General features: G+C 65.1%; 2 protein-coding genes across 3 annotated transcripts; one reads left to right on the forward strand and one right to left on the reverse strand.

The window, feature by feature from the left end:
* The first annotated feature begins 168 nt into the window (after positions 1-168).
* Positions 169-5,205, forward strand: ZDHHC16 (zinc finger DHHC-type palmitoyltransferase 16). The gene is made up of 11 exons (XM_035311848.1): positions 169-219; positions 1,927-2,179; positions 2,371-2,565; positions 2,752-2,840; positions 3,029-3,057; positions 3,260-3,393; positions 3,631-3,678; positions 4,227-4,312; positions 4,574-4,697; positions 4,771-4,841; positions 5,071-5,205. The coding sequence occupies exons 2-11, from the start codon at positions 1,943-1,945 to the stop codon at positions 5,183-5,185; spliced, it is 1,128 nt and encodes a 375-aa protein (XP_035167739.1). The 5' UTR covers positions 169-219; positions 1,927-1,942; the 3' UTR covers positions 5,186-5,205.
* A 536-nt stretch (positions 5,206-5,741) lies between these two features.
* MMS19 (MMS19 homolog, cytosolic iron-sulfur assembly component) lies at positions 5,742-18,867 on the reverse strand. Of its 2 annotated transcripts, XM_035311842.1 has the most exons (31): positions 18,749-18,867; positions 16,380-16,428; positions 15,844-15,944; positions 14,300-14,385; positions 13,860-13,934; positions 13,216-13,285; positions 12,907-13,035; positions 12,639-12,700; positions 12,323-12,409; positions 11,978-12,052; positions 11,710-11,787; positions 11,309-11,447; positions 10,728-10,882; positions 10,421-10,499; positions 10,018-10,143; positions 9,612-9,693; positions 9,203-9,300; positions 8,720-8,860; positions 8,466-8,621; positions 8,192-8,291; positions 7,963-8,065; positions 7,784-7,858; positions 7,533-7,659; positions 7,350-7,450; positions 7,214-7,270; positions 6,947-7,133; positions 6,764-6,846; positions 6,518-6,682; positions 6,378-6,437; positions 6,170-6,270; positions 5,742-6,094 (listed from the first exon to the last, which is right to left on the reverse strand). In XM_035311842.1, the coding sequence occupies exons 1-31, from the start codon at positions 18,849-18,851 to the stop codon at positions 6,067-6,069; spliced, it is 3,078 nt and encodes a 1,025-aa protein (XP_035167733.1). In that variant the 5' UTR covers positions 18,852-18,867; the 3' UTR covers positions 5,742-6,066. The 2 variants fall into 2 exon arrangements, with proteins under 2 accessions (XP_035167733.1, XP_035167734.1); XM_035311843.1 differs by lacking the exon at positions 12,907-13,035.
* Positions 18,868-19,083: the final 216 nt, after the last annotated feature.

Here is a 19,083-nt window from a genome sequence, read left to right on the forward strand (position 1 = left end):
GGCTGGTAGCAAGGGGCGGAGATGAAAGCGGCGCGGCTATTGGCGGCGCTCCGGGCGGGGAGGGAGGGGGGAGCGCGGTGCTCGCTGGGAGTTGTAGTTCGGCGGGGGGATGAAGATGGCGCTTCGCCGGCGGGAGAGCCGCGCAGGCGCCGCCGTGGGGCCGTGAGGGCGGCGGGGAGCCGGGCATGGCGGCGGCGGGCGGCGGGGAGAGGGCGGCAGGTGGGCGGCCGCGGCGGGGGGACGGGCCTCGGGGCCACGGGGGGGGGGGGCGGGGGGCTCATGGGTGCTGGGAGGGCCCAAGGGTGCTGAGCCCCCGTGAGGCTGGGGGGGGCGGGGGCGCCTGGGGATGGGGGGCTGGGGAGGGCGGCCTGGGGAGGGCCCTGGGGAGGGCCCTGGGGGCTGGGGGAGCTGGGGGGGGGCACGGGGACGGGGGTGCTGGGGCGCCCCATGGGGCTGGGGGGGCTGGGCGGGCTGTGTGTGCTGGGGGACCCATGGTGCTGGGGGTGCCCCGTGGTGCTGGGCTGTGGGAGGCCGGGGGCAGGCGGGGGTCCGGCCACTCACAGGTGCCCCCCTCGGCGGCTGCAGGGCCCAGCCCGAGGCCCTGGCTGTGCTGGAGGCGGTGGGCAGGCGGCCCTGCCCTGCTGGGTGCCCGCCGGGGTGCTGGGCTGGCTGCGGGGGGATGCTGCCCCGGCCCCGGTCAGCCTGGGTGAGCTGTGAGCTCCCTGCGTGTCCCCGTGGGGCTGCCCCCCCTGTCCTCCTGCACTGAAGACGTGTGGGTTGGTGCCACCCAAAGCCTGCCCAGTGTGAGGCTGTTAATCCACTTCTCAGCTAATGTTTCAGGGAAAAGCTCTTGGAGGGGCTAAGGAGAAGTGGGAGCTTGGCGCTGGGGTTTGCATATCAGGGTACAGGAGACATGGGAACCTGGGTAGGAGCTGTGCGTAGGCTGCTGTCCTCGTGTCCGGCCCCACGCTGCTCACGGGGCACAGGCACAGCTGATGGAGATGGTTTTGGGGCTGGGGTGTGCTGGGGGCTGCCGCCAGGCACGCTCCGTGGTGCAGCGCTGCTGCTGGCACCGTGCCAAGACGGGCACTCGGGCCCAGCTCAGAGCGTGCCTTGGCAGGACCCCGGGGCAGCCGCACTGGTTAATATTGATGGCTGTGCCTGGGGGCCCCGACCCAGCAGATCATTTGCCTCATTTCTGGGCCGGCTCGGGTTCCTCCTGGCTGCAGCACGGCTCCTGAGTGGGACGAGGGGCTCAGCGGGAAGGCGAGCGCTTGGCTGTGTGTGCCCCTGCTGCCTACGCAGCCTCGCCTCCCCAGGGGCTGCCCACCGGGCTCTCCTTCGCTGACCTTACCCCAGTTACACTGGGATTCTTGGAGTGGGGTGTGAGGCTGGGATGCGGGTTGGCCTCTATGGCTTGGTCCAGAGGTTGAAGCGAAGGGAAGCAGCGTGCAGGTGCTGCCTTCTGAGGGTGAGGAGAAGGCACGTGTCTTGTGTGGGCTCCCCCATTCCTGAGCCAGTCGGGACGGGCTGGGGCTGGGATCACCCCGCTCTGCAAGCACCCCTGGCGCACCCCTGCCCTGGAATGGGCCCAGCACCCCGGGTGCCCGTGCCGGCTCTGGTTTCCTCTGAGTCAGACTCTCCGTGTCGCTCCCCGGCCCCCTCTCCTCTGGGAAAGATGAGATGGGACCAGGGAGCACCCGAGGTCAGGCACGGAGGGCTGGGAGACCCACGTCCCCCCCTCCGTTCCCAGAGCCGTCCCAGGGACGCAGCCTCACAGCCTGGCCTCCTGGAGCTGGGGCTCAGCTCCCCCTGCTGCCGCTCTGCACCCTGCCTGTCGCACCCAGGAGGGGACACCCTCCCCGAGGGACAGCCAGGCCAGAGGGTAAGAGGGCATCCTGCCCACGCCGAGCCTCTCCCCCGCAGGCGAGGCGCGGCAGGGATGAGGAGCCGGCAGCGGCTGTTTGCAGCGGTGATGCGCCTGCTCCTCAAGTGCCTGCGGCTGGGCCGGCGGCGGCGGTTCAAGCTGGTGCGGCAGGCGGGGCAGCTGTGGCACTACGGGCGCCTCTGCCTCCGCTCCCTGCTCTACAACTCCTTCACCAACAGCGACGTGGTGCTCGACTCCCTCTTCGAGCCGGTCTACTGGCTGGTGGACCACGTCACCCGCTGGTTTGGCGTGGTGAGTGTGTGGGGGGAGCTGGGGGGCGCGCTGCTGGGGCAGGCGGGGCTCAGGGCTGGGCGTGAGCTGCGCTGCTCCAGGAAAGAAGGGGCAGGGGCTGCGGTGCGGGTTCTGCTTTTTTCCCTGTGCCTCTCCCCAAGCAGCGTGGGGCAGATGCTGCCTGCTCCGCTGACCCAGGCCCTTTCCCTTAGGTGTTTGTGGCGCTGGTGATCGGGCTGACGAGCTCCATCGTGGCCATCGTGTACATCTGCCTGCTGCCCCTCATCCTGCAGACATACACGCCTGCCTGGATCTGCTGGCACCTCACCTACGGGCACTGGAACCTCCTCATGATCGTCTTCCACTACTACAAGGCCATCACCACTTCGCCTGGGCACCCCCCGCAGGTGGGTACCGACAGGCAGCTGGGTGCTGGCAGCAGCTACAGCTGAGCCCTGGGAGCGCCTCGAGCACCCTGAGGGCTCCTCCAGGCTGGGCAGTGCTGGGAGGGGAGGCAGGGGAGGTGTGGAACCCGAGGAGCAGGGGACAGCGTGGGGCTCGGGTGCATATCCCCTCTTCTGACCCGTGTACAGGCCAAGAACGATCTCACTGGCGTCTCCATCTGCAGGAAGTGCATTGCCCCCAAGCCGGCTCGCACCCACCACTGCAGCATCTGCAACAGGTAGGGCTGCCCGGGACAGGACACCTCTCCTTCCCTGCCACGTGCTGGGAGGGCTGAGCCCCTTCCCCTCTGCTCTGCTGGCTTCTTGCCTGTCTCTAGCACAGCATGAGGGGCCGGGGGGACTGGCTGCCCCTTCCCAGACGCGGTGCTTGTGTTGGCACTGACGTTTGTGCTGTTCTCCCTCGCAGGTGCGTGCTGAAGATGGACCACCACTGCCGTATCCTTCTGCAGCACCAACCAGCTGCACCCTCCCGGGGAGCCAGCCATGCTCCCTCCGCCTCTCCCTGCCCCACTGCTCTCCCGAGTCCCCCAGCATGGGGAAGGAAGGGTGCTGGGAGCCTGGCCAGGGGTCCTGATCCCTCAGGGTGGGTTTGGACTCGCGACCTGTACCAGTTACAGACCTTTAACCCCAGAGGCAGCCTGGCTGAATAACTGCGTGGGACACTACAACCACCGCTACTTCTTCTCCTTCTGCCTCTTCATGACCATGGGCTGCATCTACTGCAGCATCAGCGCCTGGGACATGTTCCGGGACGCCTACGCGGCCATCGAGGTGAGCGGGCAGGCCCCAGCCCCTGCTCTGCCCCAGGAGAGGAAGCGCTAGCGTGCACAGAGGCTGCCTGGGCTCAGCTTGCAGAACAGGGCTGGGCCAGCCCTGCTGACACAGTGACCTTGCTCCCCTTCTCCCTCCTCCTGCGAGGCCCGTGCTGCCCGGCTCTGGTGAGGTTTCAGGGGAAAGAGCCCTCTCCTCCGAGCCATGTAACTGGTGCCCTGTTTTCCATCCCCCTAGAGAATGAAACTGCTTGAGAAGGAGAAACTGCAGGTGGCTGCCAACCAGGTGGGACATCCCTGCTGCTCCAGGCAGCGCGGAGCAGAGCCGCCCCGCAGGCTGGGTCCTGCTCTCGAGGCGCAGCCTGCGGCCAGCACCAGCCCCCGTGCGTGTCCCGTGGGTCACAGAGCTGGGGCTGGCTGGGCAGCTCTGCTGCAGGCACTGCCGCCAGCAGTTAGGGGCCTGCTGCCCTGCGCACCGAGCTTCCAGAGGCTTTGGCTGGCAGCAGCTGCTTGGCATGTGCTGCTCAGGCCCTGCTCTCCGGGGGAAGCAGCAGCGTGTACACCTCTCCCCCTGAGCATCACCACTGCGTGGTGCGGGGACCTGCCCCCTACCTCCGCCCCCCTGCTTGTCACTCACGTGCCAGCTCCCGGGTGGTGTCTGTCTGTCTCGTGGCTGTCTCGGGCTGCCTCCCCCTCGCCCTGGCTGTTGTGTTGGTTCTGGCCCCAGCCCTCTGCAGCTGCCTGATCCCTGCGTCAGCGAGGGGCACAGCGCTCCCTGTCCGGCTTCACGCTGCCGAGCAGCTGGGGTGACCCACCTGCTCTGTCCTTTTGCAGACGTACTACCAGACCCCGCCGCCCTCCTTCTCCTTCCGCCAGCGAGCCTTCCACAAGAGCGTGGTCTACCTCTGGGTCCTGTGCAGGTAACGGGGCACGGGCTGGGCGCGAGGGTGCTGCAGGAAGCAGAGTGCGGCCCGCTGCAGCGCTGCCCGGCGCTGGCCCTTGCACTTCACCTCCCCTGGGCCAGACCGCCTCGCTCTAGCACAGCCATCGCTGCCCTGCTGGCTCCTGGGCCTCGGGAGGAGCCATTTCAGGTCCCTGGCACGGGATGAGACTGAGGAAGGCAGCCGCAGCCCCTGACACTAGTGGTGTATGTGCAACCTGCTGTGCCTTGCTGTTCCCAGCTCGGTAGCCTTGGCCCTGGGTGCCCTCACGCTGTGGCATGCCGCCCTCATTACCCGCGGGGAAACCAGCATCGAGAGGCACATCAACAAGAAGGAGAGGCAGCGGCTGCAAAAGAAAGGCAAGGTGAGCACGGCCCCTGGGGTGGGAGGGCCAGCCAGGCAGAGCCAGACCTGACGTGCATCTCCCTAACGTGCAGGTGTTCAGAAACCCCTACAGTTACGGCAGCTGGGACAACTGGAAGGTGTTTCTGGGGGTGGACATGCCCAGGTAAAGCCCCAGGGAGGCCCCCATCTGGGAAGGTGGTGGCACAGCAGCAGGGGGGGGTGCTGAGGGCGAGCAGGACAGCGCCTGTCCCCCTGCCAGCCCCCCTTTCACCCCCCCCATGGGCAGGGAGGCTGTCACAGCAGCCGAGGGACACGGGCTCACGCTCCTCGATGATGCCGACAGCCCTGGCTTTGCTCCCCAGCGCTGAGACCTCAGCTTTCTCTCTCCACAGGCACTGGCTCACCCGCGTCCTGCTGCCCTCTCCTCACCTGCCCCACGGAACGGGGCTGAGCTGGGAGCTGCCCCCCTGCGTGCGCGAGCAGCGCGTGCCGCTCCTGGCCATCTGAGGCCTGGGTGCCGCAGACACGTCCCTCCCCGCCGGCAGGGGAGCACGAGGGGACCCAAACCCACCACCGTGGCTCTGCTTCAGCCCCAGGGGCTGCTGGCAGGCGGGTGCTGGCACGCACCGCTGACCCTGAGCGGAGCCAGGGCCCTGGGAAACTCTTAGCACTTGGCCGGTGCCTGGACGCCTGCTCTCTGGCACCTCGGGGGCTGCGGGCAGCCCCGGGGGAAGGGGCAGAGCTGCTGCTCCCCCGTGTAGCTGGAGGTGCTGCCCTCACTGTGCACGGGTACAGGGCTGAGCTCGGCTTCCAGCAGGCTTGGGGGCAGACACAATGGCTGACCTGCTCCCCAGGCACTCCCCAGGGAGACTTTTTAAGACCTTCCAATAAATGTGTTTTTGTTTTGTTTTTAAGGGCTCTTTTCTGCGGTGGGGGCACAGCAGTCTAGGAGCAGGGGAGGAGAGGGAGGGCGGTGATTCCCCAGCAAGAGGAGTAAGGGTGTGCAGGGACCAGGAAGGGCACTGCAGTCCCAGCCCGGGCTGCACTGAGATCCCTCAGAGCGTTACCAAAACAGATGTTTATTCCTCTTGCAGACGGGTTGCTGCACACCGTACCCGTGTGCACAGGCCTGCCCTCTCCCTTCACACAGGGTGAGCCTGTCCATCGCTGCCCCTGGCTGCAGGCAAGCCACGAGCAGCACAAATCCTTTCCTCCCCTGGGTGCAGGGAAGATGGGGGGGTGCCGGGGTGTCGCTGTCCGCTGGCCCCCCTGCTCCAGGCAGTACCAGCTCCCAGGGAGGCTGGGCCCATGGCGTCGTTGCGTGGCTTGGCAGGGCAGCAGCACCCCCGTCAGATTGTCAGCCAGCACAGGGAGGGGATGCGGGGCGCTCACCTGCCCGGGCTCCCCACCAGGAACCTGTGGGGACAAAGACAGTGCTGAGCCACGTCCCCAACACCCCGGCTCTTGGCAGCTCCAGCAACACCCGCTTACCATTCCCCCCGTGCTGCTACTGCCTCCTTCCGCACCAGCCTCTTCTTGTCATCCAAAGGCTTGGCCAGCGCCCGGATCACTCTGGCCTTGTAGGGGAGCAGCTGTGGGAGAGGAACGGCTCTCAGGGAGAGCGTTGGGGTGCTGGGTGCCCCCCAGGAGGCCTGGGAGCCCCCTGCACACCCCAGGGGCAGGCAGCAGGAGCACTTACCGCTATTGTGGGCAGGCTGGTGAGCGCGTGGGCGCAACGCAGGGCGGCGATGCGGACAGCCTGCAACAGACAGGGGTGAGGGGACGGAGGGGACGGGGCGCAGGAACGGGGAGCACGGTGCAGGAGAGGGGTGCACGCACCATGGCGGGGCTGGAGGTGAGGCTGAGGAACTTGGTGACCAGTGTGTCGACGTGAAGGCTCATGATCTGGGGAGCTTCGAGCAGCAGCGGCTGGAGGCAGCTCAGGGTGGAGAGCTGCACCACGCGGTCCGGGCAGGACAAGGCCTCAAGCAGGAGGGAAAGCAGCTGCGGGCGGGGAGGACACAGGAGAGGTGAGCAGCTCCCAGCTGTGCGGTCTGTGCACGGTCTGCTGGGGCTGGCTCTCACCGTGGGTAGCTCTGTCACCAGCACGGGCTTGGGAAGGTGGTTGAGCACATGGGACAGGCCCTTCAGGTAGTTGGCCTTCACGTCTGTGGAGGGCAGAGACGGTTACGGGCAGGAAGGAGAGGATGCTGGCTCAGACCCCCGGGTAAGGGGGCACTGGGTGGCGGGGCTGGGGCCAGCTCTCACCGGGGCCAGCCCCGTGGAAGCCCTGCACCAGCTTGGGCACGTTGTCAGTGAAGAAGCGCTGGCGGAACATGATGCGCACGTCGGCGTGGCAGCCCTTGTGCAGCACGTCCGGGGACTCGGCCATGAGCAGGGAGAAGCCATCGGCCGCAGCGGGGCCCAGCTCCACGTCGCCCAGCAGGCCCAGCAGCTGCGAGGGACAGAGTGCTGAGATGGGGTGCCCGCAGCCAGGAGGCTCCTCCAGGAGCACCCAGCCTCACTGCTGCCTACCTTGTCTGTCAGGTGGGAGCTCAGGGGGTGGTAGCGCAGCACCAGGGCTTTGGTCACCTGTGCAGGCAGAGCAGAGTCAGCGCCACGCTGCCCCTTGGAGGGGGGAGCCCTCTCCCACGCGCAGGACAGGCCTTACCCAGAGCAGCAGGGTGAGCGCCTGCGCTCGGCGGGGCCCCTCTGCAAGGCCAGGCTCCATCCTGTTCACTGCAAGCTGCAGGATCTCATCCAGCTGCTGCCCTGGGGACACAGAAGGGACAGGCTGAGCCACTTCCCTGCCACCCCTGTGCAGGGACCCACACGCCCTGCCCAGCACCCTTACCTTCTGGGTGCTTGTTCACCAGCCCCGCGAAGCACTTGGCGGCCGTGGTGGCTGTGAAGGGGCAGTTGCAGGAGCAACTCAGCGCCAGCAGCTCCCGGAGCAACCGTTCCTGCTGAGGAATTGCCACCTGAGAGAGACACGGAGCGAGTTACAGCCTGGGTCCATGGCTGCTCCCTTTCTCTGCCCACGGAGCTTGCTGTGGATCTGGACAGGATGGTGCTCAACCAGGACCCTTCTCCCCACCAACTTACGTTGCGAGGCAAGGAGCAAACAAAGGCCATGAGGAGGGCGACCAGGCGTCTCTGTGCCTCCAAGCACTCCCCCTCCTGTGGGGGAAAAACAGCGCCCACATCAGCCACGGTCCCTGCTGGCAGCCTGTGCCCACATCCTCGTTTTCTGCCCCTGTTCAGTGCCCCAGCCCCCTACGCACCGCAAAGGGCTGGAAGGAGCAAGGAAAACTGTTCTGGGGCAGGAAGGAAACCTCCCCATCCAGGAAGAGGGGCACCACGTGAGACACGCTCTGGGCAGCCAGCCTAGGAGAAAGGAGACATTGCAACGTGCTGCTCTGGGAGCATCAGCAGAGAACAGCACAGGGCCTCCCCCGTGGAGCAGCAGAGGGGAACGCAGCCTGCCCCGTGTCCCACGCCAGCATTACTCACTCAGGGCTAAGGTGAGTGGTGGCAGCGCTGACCACGGGGACCATGGCAGCCAGCACGTCTTCCTCCAGCAGCACCTTGCCCAGGAGCGGGTGGGTGCTCTCTGCAGACAGCAGGATGAAAGGGATTTGGTGCTGCCCACCGCAGCTCTGCCCCTGGCAGGGGGCAGCAGGGCCCGCAGTGCCCGCGCCTGCCGGCGGGTGGCAGCAGCAGCGCCCTGCAGAGCCCCAGGGAGCCGAGGGAGCCGCTGCTGCCCCTCTGGGGCTCCAGCACCCACCTTGCATGGAAGCCTGCACGGCCATGGCCAGCAGACAGGGCACCACGGCCTGGTGGAAGTACCAGCAGCCCTCCGCGTCCTGCTGGCACTGCAGGGCCACGCGGTGCAGGCTCTGGCACACGGAGACCACCTCTTGGGCACTGCCGGCCTCGCTCCCTGCAGGGCACAGTCACTGTCACACCCGGTGCTGCCACCACGAGCAAGAAGCCCAGCTCCTGCCCAGACACACCGTGCCGTGCTTCCCGCTGCATTACCTTTCTGCACCTTCCGGAGGTGCTGCAGCAGGACGGGGACGGTCTCCCTCACGATGCTGGTGTGCGTGGACACGGCTGCCAAGGCCTGCAGGCAGCGCTGCCGCAGAGAGCGGAGGTCCAGGGATCTCTCCTCCTCCCGCTCTGAAGGGAAAACACACCTCAGAGGGGCGTTAGGGTGGCACCCGTGCTCCCTAGCCCAAGGGCATCCAAGGCCCAAGCCTGTGCCGGGGTAGATGGGGTGCAGAAGCTCAGAAGGACCACCCCAAGCCAAGCCCAAAGCTCCCTGCCCAGACCATGGCCGGGCAGCTCCTCAAGGGCAATCCCAGTTGCAGTCCCTAGACACAGCCCTCCCCGTGCCAGAACCACAGCACCTGTGCTGGGAATTTCACAACAAGGACAGCCCTGGACCTGTGCCATGTGGCACAGCCTCACTGCTTCACCCCGACACCAGAAGTCACTCCCTTCCCACCAGCACCCCCCTACCTGACTGCAGCTCCTCCCCGAGCCTGGGCACCATGCGCCCAGAGAAAACCTTTGGGTAGATGGGGGCCAGGGATCCAGCTGCCTCCATTGCTGCTTCGCTGCCAGGAGGGAAGAGAACAGAGGGGGTAACGTAAGCAATACAAACCCTGAGCTGCTTGTGCAGCACCTGCAAAGACCTGAGCTAGAAGGTGCCTCCAGAAACCCATTTCTCAGCAATCTGCTTTTTCATGCTACTGGCTAGCAGTGCAGAGCCCCCTGCGCTGCAGGCCCAGACTTTCCAATTTTCAGACCACAAACTACCTGGTTTAACCCTTTGCTTTTACACCCATGCCTCCACAGCCCCTCTCTGCAGCAAAGATGAGTTCTGTTCCTCCTCCCAGAGTTGGGGTGACTGGAGTGCAGCCCTCACCTGCTCTGGGAATCCTCCTCGTGCAGAGCGAGCCGGATGAGGTGATCCACAACCAGCTCCAGGTCAGAGGGAGACAGGAAGCCTGGAACAAGAGCCGCGGGGGAATCATGCCCTTGGCCAAAGGCAAAGATCCCAGTGTTCTGGCCAGCATCCTCCCCCCTCCCCCAGGCTATTAGCAATGCTGCAGTACGCAGACTCCAGGGATAAAAGGTGCCCAATATGAACAGGTGAGAGAGAAATCGAGTGTCCCTAGAGATAGATCATGGGCTGGGTAAGGAGTGCTGCCACTGTGTGCCTACGTGCAGCACAGGTGGCCAGCCAGGGTGTCCCAGCAGCCACGTGCACCACGGCTCCCAGAATGGGGTGACACCTCCCCCTGCCTCCCCAGGAGAAGTGAGGCACCAACCTTGCAGGGAGCCCAGGACAGTCAGCGCCCTGATCCCAACCAGCTGCAGCTGCACACTGGGGTCCGTCAACGCCGAGAACACCACAGAGCAAACTGGGGCTCGGAGGGACAGCAGAGCACTCTCATCTGGAGACAGAGGCACAGAGTCACTGCCAGCATCTGGTTGTCACAGCAAAGCCACCCCCACGGCACTGGACAGGCTCTTTCTGGGGCACTCTTTTCCCTGTCAGCTCACACCCACCCACGCAGGATCCCTGGCACAGGCAGGTGGGCTGCACAACAGCTGCCAAGTCAAGGAGCTTTTGTTCTCTGTCAGGGTAGGGGAAGGTGAGGGCAGTGCCAGAAGCCCCCAGGGACCCAGCAGGGGTATGTGGGTACCTCCGGAGGGACAAGCAAACCTCACCTTCTTCCACATGTCCCCACTTCTGCTGCAGCTCCAGGAAACCCAGCAGCATTTCCAAGATCGTCCTCCTCTGGCTGCTCTGCAGGGACACAAAGGCATAACCCAGCTCACTGGGGCTGCTGGGACCCAGCTACGTCTCAGCCCGGTGCCACAAGGCCAGAGGGTGAACAGGGGATGCCACCCGCAGCCAGGGAAGGACACCCATTTTCACTGATGCCCACCCGCCCTATTCCCACCGAGCCAGGCAGGGTGACCGAGTGCATTCAGCCCCGCCGTGTGTGACCCCAGAGCCCGGGGTGTCCCTCACCTGCGAGTGCTTGGTGTACTGCTCCAGCAGCAGGGGCAGGACGCTGTGGGTGAGGCGGTGGTAGCTGCGGAGGGAGGCACCCGCTGCTGCCTGCAGGAGCTTGGCACTCGGCCACACCAGCTTCATGTCGGGCTCGCACAGATGGTGCCTGCAATCTGAGATAGGCTGGGTGTCAGCCACACCGGCACGACCGCCTCTGCCTCGCGTGCGGGGCACAGCTGGTAGCTGGGCTGGGGCACGCTGCTAGGGCACAGCTCTGAGCTGCAGCGCAGCCTCCTTGGCAGAGCTGCTGCCTCCTGTTCCAGGCACACAGCACAGCTTTGGACTCCCCAGTCCCAGCTGTGAGGGAAGCAACTCAATCCAATTTTATTTCCTACTGTACCCTCTTCTCCTCCCTCCTACAGCCAATTCCCTCGAGAGAATTCCCTCAGAAGCCAACGCTAGCTGTGAGACCCAGAAAGAGAAGAAACAGGCTTCAAAGAGAACATGAGGGCAGACCTCTGGCTAGCAGGATGCTTGCAGGCCTGGCAGTGCCAGCAGGCCTGGCTGCTCGGGGCAGGGTAGGTCTCCAAGCCAGCTACCTTGCAGGATGCTGCTAAGGAAGGAGTCCAGGAGGTCCTCGGCGTCTGAGCTGAGCACGGAGCGGGAGAGGCAGGCGGAGAGGGCGTGCAGCGCGGCCAGGCACTCTGCCTCGACCTTCTCGCTTGCTGTCTGGAACACCTGCAGGAGATGCCGTGGGATGAGCTACGCTCAGCGCTGACCCCAGCCGCAGGCTTCGCGCTCCCAACATGGGCTGATGGGCTCAGGCTCCAGCACGCAGGAAGCGATGCTTCCAACACAGCCAACAAGCCCCTCGGACACTCCGGGAGGGGTGGCCTGTCCCCCCATCCCCGTTTTTCAGCTGGGCTGTCCAAGACCGCTGGCGGGGGCTGGGAGGAGGGGCCCTGGGGACTGCCTTTGGTAGGGGCCCTGCCGTACTCACCTCCCTGCGCAAGGACGACCAGAGGCTGGGGAGGAATTCCTGCAGCTCCTTCTGCCCGTAGATGGCACAGCAGGCAGTCTGCAAGAGAGCCAGCAGAAAGGATCAGAGAGAACTCAGGACCAGCAGGACACAGAGCAGAGACACTGTGAGACAGGAAAACGTGGGCCAGGCTCTGCAAGGGGGAGTCTTCGGCTGTCAGACACAGGAGAGGAGCTACTGCTGGCACAGGCCAGCTCTGGGCTGAAGGCAGCGCGGAACCCCTCCTTACCAGAGTCTGCAGGGAGTCAAGCTTGGCACTCTGCAGGTCTGAGTCCATCTTCTCAATGAGCAGAGGGAGCAGGAACTACAGAAAGAGGTGGTTAAGACAAGCCACACTTTGTGCCGCTTTGTCTGTGGCCCTGCAGGGCTGCACGCTCAGCCTCTGCCAGAAGAGCAGAGCTAGGGAGAGACGTGCAACACGCAGCCCCTTCCCAGGGTGCCCAGCCCCACGGACAGGCAGGACACAAGGGCTGCCAGCAGGTTCCCTTCCCACAGGGCTGCACTGGGAGCTGCAGAACCAGGAAATGCGGCCTGTGCTCAGGCATGGTGCTCAGGAACCCGAGGAGCCCCCTACCTCAGCAAATTGGGGTGTGGAGGCCAGGACAGCCCGAAGGCTTAGGATCAGGTCTTCTCTCTGGATGCCATGAGGGTCGTTGGGGGGCTGGAAGAGAAGCACAGGGGTCATGAAACATCAGCCAAGGCTGCATCACCTCATCTCCAGCAAGGCCAGACTACAGCCAGCTTGGCGCTGCCCTGGGTACCACTGCTGGCAGCACAGCACTGCCCAGCTCAGACTCTTGCCCATCCTCTCCTCCCAGTCCCTGGAGGGGACATGAGACCCTGAGAAAACACCAGAAGGAACGGGTTACGGCAGGGGCAGACTCACTCACTGGAGTAAAATCAATGGGGAAGTAGCAGGATGTCACTTCAAACAGCTCCTCCACAAAGGGACCTAGGGGAGAGGGCAGTGTTAGCAGAGATGCTGAGCAAGGGAGGCACAGCAGCTGTGCCCAGCACCCGTGACAGGTTGGCTCTACAGCTCCTAAATCACATCAGGGACAACCCAGCCCTGCTCAGACCCAAGAGCCATCCCTCCAACAGTTCAAAGAAAACCAACTGTGTCCCTCGACTGGCTCTGCAAAGCAGGCCCAGGCTCACCCAGGGCATAGTTCTTGGCAATGAGATCGCGCACGATCTGGAAGGCCACCAGCAGGTTGCGGGGATCCTTCTCCCCATCCATCACCTGGATGAAGCCAAAGGTGAAGTCAGCACCCAGGCCCTTCAGCTCTGCAGAAAGAAGGTGCAGGACACGAGACCTCACCAACACAGCATGGAATCAGCCCAGCTTCCCCAGCCCCACGGCCCTTCCAGCTCTCCTCAAGCAGCGCCACAGAGCCCTCTGAGCAGGAGAAAGCAAGCCATGTTCCCAGCCCAAACAACCCCAGGTTCTGGCACCTGCCCTCTCACCTTCCTCCCTGGTGACCATGAAGTTGGTGATGATGCTGTAGACTGTGTGGCGGTCCAGCTGCAGCAGGGACTGGAGGGAGGAGCAGAGGAATCAAAACAAGCCTCCACACGGGGCAGTGCTGCTACCCACCACCCAGGGGCACACGCGTGCCCTTGCGGAGCAGGCAGGACCCTGACAGCGCCGCTGCTGCTTTGTGGCATGCAGGGCCCACGTACCACACGCAGAGCGTGCATGTGCTTGTGCCAACTGCACCTGAAGGTGACCGTGCCCCTCGCTAAATGAACACGCTATCACAACCACAGCCGGGCCACTTATGCTGCCCGGGGCCTTCCAGCATAAACATTCTTAAGATGGAGGAGAATTTGGGAGCTGGAGCCACTTAAACACTGCCTGGAGAACAGAAAAGAGGAAATAATCCCCCTAGGGCTGATACAGGAGAGGACGAGGGCCAAGCAGGAATCTCAGCTGCCTTCTGCCTCTCGCTCTGCAGCGTGCCACGCTGTCTGAGCTCTGCAGGAGCACTGCGCTGCCGCTGCAGGATGTGCACGCTGCGCTGCTGCTGGAGGCGCTCAGTCCTAAAGCAGGCAGACCGTCCCAGACACACACAGAACAGGGACAGGAGGAAGGAAGTCACATTGCTCACCTGCACGTGTACCTCCTGGAAGATGGCTTTGAGCACGGATACTGCTAGCCCTGGGGCTAGTACCTCACACATGCTCTGGGAACAGGAAGAGAAAAGCAAGAGGAACGATGACTCTGTACTTGCAGGACCCTCTCCTACCCTGGGGGGAACTTGTCACCCTCACAGAGGAGGAAGGACAAGGCACCTGTCATCTGTGCTGTCCCCCAGGGTACGCAGGGAATCCTTGCCCCAGTACCAGCACGGGGCAGAAATTCATGGCATTCTCTGCTGCCCTGCAAGGGGCACAGCAGGAGGAGACAGGGCGACGCTGCGGGGCAGGAGCTGATGGCCCAGCTGGTCTCTGCTCGACACGCTGCTTCAGCTCGTACCCATGAGCTGCGCCCCCCCAGCACCACCCCGGAGCCATCCTCGTGCTGTGGGCCGGGGGGACACGAGCTCACCAGCGCACGGAGTCCCTGGAGCACCGAGGGGATCACGAGGTGATGATCTTGCAGCCGGTTTTCATAGAACAGGACCAGGTGCAGCACTGTCAGAAACAGACACCGATGTGCGTTAACCCTGGAAGGAGCTGCTGGCTGAACAGCGAGAACATCTCCCTGCTGAAAGCGATGCAGTGCCACCGCTGGGCGCCCCCCCTTGGTGCTGACACCTTCGCCCTCCCCGGGAGGGACCCACAGCTGGCCGCAGCGGGGCAGCACCCGCCTCCGGAGGTGCTGGAGCCACCCGAGAGGCGCTTGCCCCGGCCTGTCCGGACACGTGGCTGCAGCCACGGGCAGGGAAACGGCAGCCGCCTGCTTGGCCGAGGCTGCAGGATGTCACGGGGTGGGGCAGGAGCCCCGGCTCCCCCGCGCTCAGCTCCACAACACGTTCCTGGGGCCTGAGTCACGGCCACGGGCGCCTGCACACCCCGGCCCCAGGGAGCGGCAGCAGGAAGCAGACTGGAAGAGCCGGCTGGCAGCATCCTGTGCCCACAGCTGCTGCAGAAACACCCCCCCGGGAGGCAGCCTGACGCAGCGCTTGAGAAATGAACTGCGTGAGGAGGGCCACGAAGGGAGACAGGGAGATGGGCTGGCTGCAGTGCTGCAGCAGGGCCCCTCCCGGGGGAGGTGACAGCTGCTAGTGACTTGGTTCTAACCTGGCGTGCTCCCCTGATTCCACCAGGCCTTCCCCCTGAACCTCACCAGCTCCTGTTTCTGCAGAGCTAAGCCATCCCCATCACCATCATTACACCTGCCTCCAGCTACAGCAGTAGCTCTGAGCATATTCTCCCTGCACAGCAGCTCTCCGCCCTGCCCAGCACCAGTCTGAGACTTAGGCAGAGCCAAGCACGTTCTATTTCCATCCTTCATTCCTCTGCCTCACCTAACAAGTCCCCTGCCCTCCTGCCAGCCTGCTGGCATGGGATCAGCTACCCACCAGCAAGGCCGACTCAAAGCCTGGGTTTGGTTTCCCTGCTGCCAACCAGCTGCTCTGAGGCCTTGAACACAGCCAAACCCTTGCCTCCACGAGTGGGGCATCTTCCTCTGCCACCCCCATCCTCTGCTCTCACCCTTACGCTGACCTCCCCTCCTCCCCAGGCCACAGGGGTCCCCCAGAGTTAACCCGGGCAGCCCGAGGGCTGCGGCGTGACTCGCTGTGTGAGCGATGGCTTTCCTGCAGTGAATCACCACCCCGGGATTTTGACGTGCAGATGTGTCCCCGAGGCTTCCCACGTGGCGCTGAGCACGCCGGGGTACCCAACACCCGTGCGCTGCCGGGGGCACCGGCTGCAGCGCCAGGCACGTCGAGGGAGCGACCCGAATCGTGGCGTGAGGGCGGCAAACAGGCTGCGGCGCGAGGCCCCGCGTCCTCCTTGGACTTGGACTCTCGAGAGACACGCACACAGTTGCCATGGTGCTCAAGCAACCCCTTGGCACAGCGCAGGACAGGCTCTCAGGGCCCCCAGCCTGGCAGCAGCCAGCGCGGGGCCCAGAGCAGCCCTTACCTTCCTTCTCCTGGAGCAGGGAGTGACACTCGAGCAGGACCTGTGACAGCAGCTGGATGCCTCGCCCTCGCGTCCGAGGATCTGTGTTCTCCAGGCAGAACCTGCCCCACGCCCGGCGAAAACCCAAGAGGGCTGGTGTGAGGGGGGACCCCGAGCAGGAGGCAGCCCCAGGCGAGCACGTTACAAACTGAACGGCGCTGCTCGCCGGGCACGCTCCTGCCCGACGGCGCGCAGGGGGAGCAGATCCCTCCTCCTCCCCGGCCAGGCTGTCCCTCGCAGGAGCCGTCTCTGCTGCTGCGTGTTCTGGGGCTCGCTGCCTGCCACAACACCTTCCCACCGTCCCAGGAGAGCCTCGTGGGCTGCTCCGGCCCTGTCCTTTCCCACATGGCTCCCCGGTCCTGCAAGGGCAGCGATCGAAGCCAGCCTGCCCTGCACGAGCTGGCAGCACACACACTTCTCCTTCTTGCTGTCCCTCCTCGTGGGAACGTTCCCCGCAGCCCCCTTACAGGAGGTACAGCGTGTAAGGCTCTCCTTACCCCAGCGCTTCCACGAGCTGCAGCACAGTCCAGCTTCCATCCTTCACCCCTGGAGAAAAGAGGCAAAGAGTGAGCCGGGGACCCCCAGACCGTCCCTTAGGCACGGCACTACTGCCCGCCCAGCTGCCACGTCTCTGCGCTGAGCGACCCTGCACAAACTGCCCCCAGGACGGAGGGCATGGAGAAATAGGGATCTGTGGTCGGAGCAAGGCAGCGCCGGGACTCCTGGAGCCTACTTCCAGCTCTGACTCAGACAGCCCGGCCAGGTTGCTTCACTCACCTCCTGCCTCAACGTTCTTGCAGCTGAACTGGGGGAAGAGTCACTCCCCGGGAGGCTTTGGTAAGGACTGGCTGCATCCTACGGGAGCCCTGGAGAAGGGCAGGTTCCCTTCTCCCGCCACCCACAGCCAGCACGACAACCGCCCCGTACGAAAGCTCTGTGCGTGCCTTGTGCTCAGCATGAGGCACGGTGCTGCTCTGCCTTCAGCCCACTGAGCTGTACCTCAGGTGACACGGGACATTGCTCGGGCCTCTTCCCTTGACCACGCGGCAGGAGGTCCGAACACCAAGCTGCTCTGCATTTGCAAAGCAGCACCTCCACGGAGCTGCCCCTGACCTCAACAGGAAGGAGCGAAGCGTGAGGTGCGGCCACAGGCCGCTGTCAGTGCTCCTGTGGTCAGGAGCCCCTCGCTCTGCTGCAGCGAGCGGGCTCGCCCTGGTGTCGGGGAGCGAGAGGCCGCAGGGCTTTGCCTCTCACGAGGTGACCGCGCCAGCCCCAGCGGCACCCTGCCGGCTCGCAGGGACCCGTGCCCTCACACCTCCCCTTCTGCACACCATCCTTCCAGGCATCATTTCCGCACGCTTTCTGTTCCTCCCGTCTCCCCCACTCCCTTAAAACCTGAGCGCGGTATTCCACCCCGCGGTGATGGATCCCTGTTATGGCGCCTTCCCTCTCCCTGCCGTCTGACACCAACAAACCCAGCCTCCTCTGAGGCCCGCTGAGCTGAGCTGCCCGTGACAGCACCGAGGCCCCTCTCCCGCAGTCACGGGTAATTCCGTGCTCAGCAGCACACGCGAGCAGCTCACCGTGCCTCTTCCAACAACTGCAGCGAGGCCACGAGGGCCCAGAAACCTCCCCTTTCGCTCAAGGACACATGCTGCAATGTAATACCTTCTGGTACACGATTCTGGGCAAGGTCAGAGGAGCCCGAGGTGCTCCCCAGCCCCCTGGCTTGTCGTCGGTTTGTCCCCAGTGCCATACGGCTGGCGGGGGCTGGGGACGGCTCCTCTCTGCGTGTGGCTTTGAGGAGACAAAGCTTTCTCCAGGCACTTCTGTAACGTGTCCACGGATGACAACAGCAACTGTAAGGCTATCTTCCCCTGCCCCTGTGCTTCCTCCCTCTATCATAGATATGCCAGGGGCATTGTGCAACTCTTGAATGTCACCTAGGTTAGTGAATTCCCTTTCATTTGCTCCGCTTTCCTTCCATTTTCCACCAATGCTCAGTCCACAATCCAGCATCTCGGGGTGGGTCTACGAGCTGCTCCTGTCCGTAACGCAGCCTACGTAGCCCTTCCCTGCTCTCAAACCCTTTCCGCAACGTGCCAAAGCCACTGCCTAGAAACACAGACGTGCCGCCTTATCCTTAAAAAGCCATCCTCCCGCAGCTACGCATTCCTTAACGTAACCAAGTCACCAAACCGCTGCTCCAAGCGGAAAGAAAATTATCCCGGGAAACCAAACGCCTCAAGCCCTGCCCGAAAAGGAGAAGCCACAGAAAGCGTGGTACGAGCCTCACGCTCCTGTCAGCCCACCCACCCCCGGGGCCCAAACTCCCCTTCCTGACCCAGGCCGTCCCTGGCACCGCCGCTAAACCCCACACCCTCAGTCCCACCCCACGCTCTAGACCAGCCCCACAAGACCCTAACTGCCCCCACAGCCCCTGCAGCTCTGCTTTCACCCCAGCCCCGCCTCGCCCCTAGCGCCCCTTCCCATGCTGCTGCCCCGCATGTGCCCTGCCGCTCCTCCCCCGCTGGGCCCCATCCTCGGCTCCAGGCTCCCATCCTCAGGTGCGCACCCCCCGAGGTGCTGCTCCGGTACCCCCTGCCCCTGCCGCTCGGCCCCCCAGGGCTGCCCACGTCCCACGGCTGCCCCCAGCCATGTCCCACCTCCACCCCAAGGCCACAGCGCGCCCCGCAGCTGCAGGCAGCCCCCCCCAGGCCCCCCCAGCCCCCCCAGCCCCCCCCGCCCTGCCCCCCTCCCTGAGGCCCAGCCCCAGCCCCCGGCCCGGGCCGCCCCCGCCCCCCCCCCCCCCCCCCCCCCCCCCCCCCCGCGGCCCGGCCCGGCCCCGCCGCCCCCCTCCCGGTACCTGCCGCCACCTCAGCGGCGCGGCCGTCCTGCTGCCCGCCCACCGCGTCCCGGACGAGGCCCCCGAGCCGCTCGCTGCCCGCCCCTCCCGCGGCCGCCGCCATGACACCCGCACCCAGCCCGGCGGCCGGCGCCGCTCCCGCCGCGCGCATGCGCGGCCCCCACCCCAGCGAGTCGCGGCGCATGCGCGCACCTACCCCCGCGCCCCTGCTTCCCTCCCTTATCGCCCTTCTTCCGCCAGGAGTACGGCGGCCCGCGAGGGACAAACCCGGCGGGAAGACGGCTTCGCGCACGAGGGCGGTGCCGGTGCCGGCGGCGGGGCGGGCACATGCGCAC

The sequence above is a fragment of the Oxyura jamaicensis genome (genome assembly GCF_011077185.1).
Source record: "Oxyura jamaicensis isolate SHBP4307 breed ruddy duck chromosome 6 unlocalized genomic scaffold, BPBGC_Ojam_1.0 oxy6_random_OJ72994, whole genome shotgun sequence".
Taxonomy (NCBI): domain Eukaryota; kingdom Metazoa; phylum Chordata; class Aves; order Anseriformes; family Anatidae; genus Oxyura; species Oxyura jamaicensis.